This window comes from Gavialis gangeticus, unplaced genomic scaffold (assembly GCF_001723915.1).
Source record: "Gavialis gangeticus isolate Ggan-Ray unplaced genomic scaffold, GavGan_comp1, whole genome shotgun sequence".
NCBI classification, from domain to species: Eukaryota; Metazoa; Chordata; order Crocodylia; family Gavialidae; genus Gavialis; species Gavialis gangeticus.
In genome coordinates, this window is record NW_017729022.1 from 68,229,326 (window position 1) to 68,229,615 (window position 290).

Here is a 290-nt window from a genome sequence, read left to right on the forward strand (position 1 = left end):
GGAGCCGGAGCCGGAGCCGGAGCCGGAGCCCCGGGCCGGCAGCCGCAGCACTGCCTCCACCTCCTCCAGGCTCCAGGGGACCTCCTCAAGGTCGGGCAGGCGCCTGGAGCACTGCTGCCCGGAGCAGTCCAGCCCCTCGGAGTCTTCCACTAGGACGGTGTTGACAGTGTCGAAGCTGTTGTGGCGGCTGTGCATGGAGCCCGTTAGCTGCGGCCAGCACTGTCCTCCATAGGGCTGCGGCGCCTGCGAATCCGAGCAGCACAGGGACAGGCTGGAGGAGCGCACGGAGT

At 69.7% G+C, this 290-nt stretch overlaps 1 protein-coding gene across 1 annotated transcript in view; it reads right to left on the minus strand.

Moving 5' to 3' along the window:
* BTBD11 (BTB domain containing 11) overlaps window positions 1-290 on the minus strand; it is a 356,390-nt gene that overhangs the window by 355,890 nt on the left and 210 nt on the right. The window contains exon 1 of the mRNA XM_019515813.1: window positions 37-290. This exon is cut by the window's right edge and continues 210 nt beyond it. Within this exon, the coding sequence (XP_019371358.1) occupies window positions 37-290 (254 nt within the window). The remainder of the gene's footprint in view (window positions 1-36) is intronic.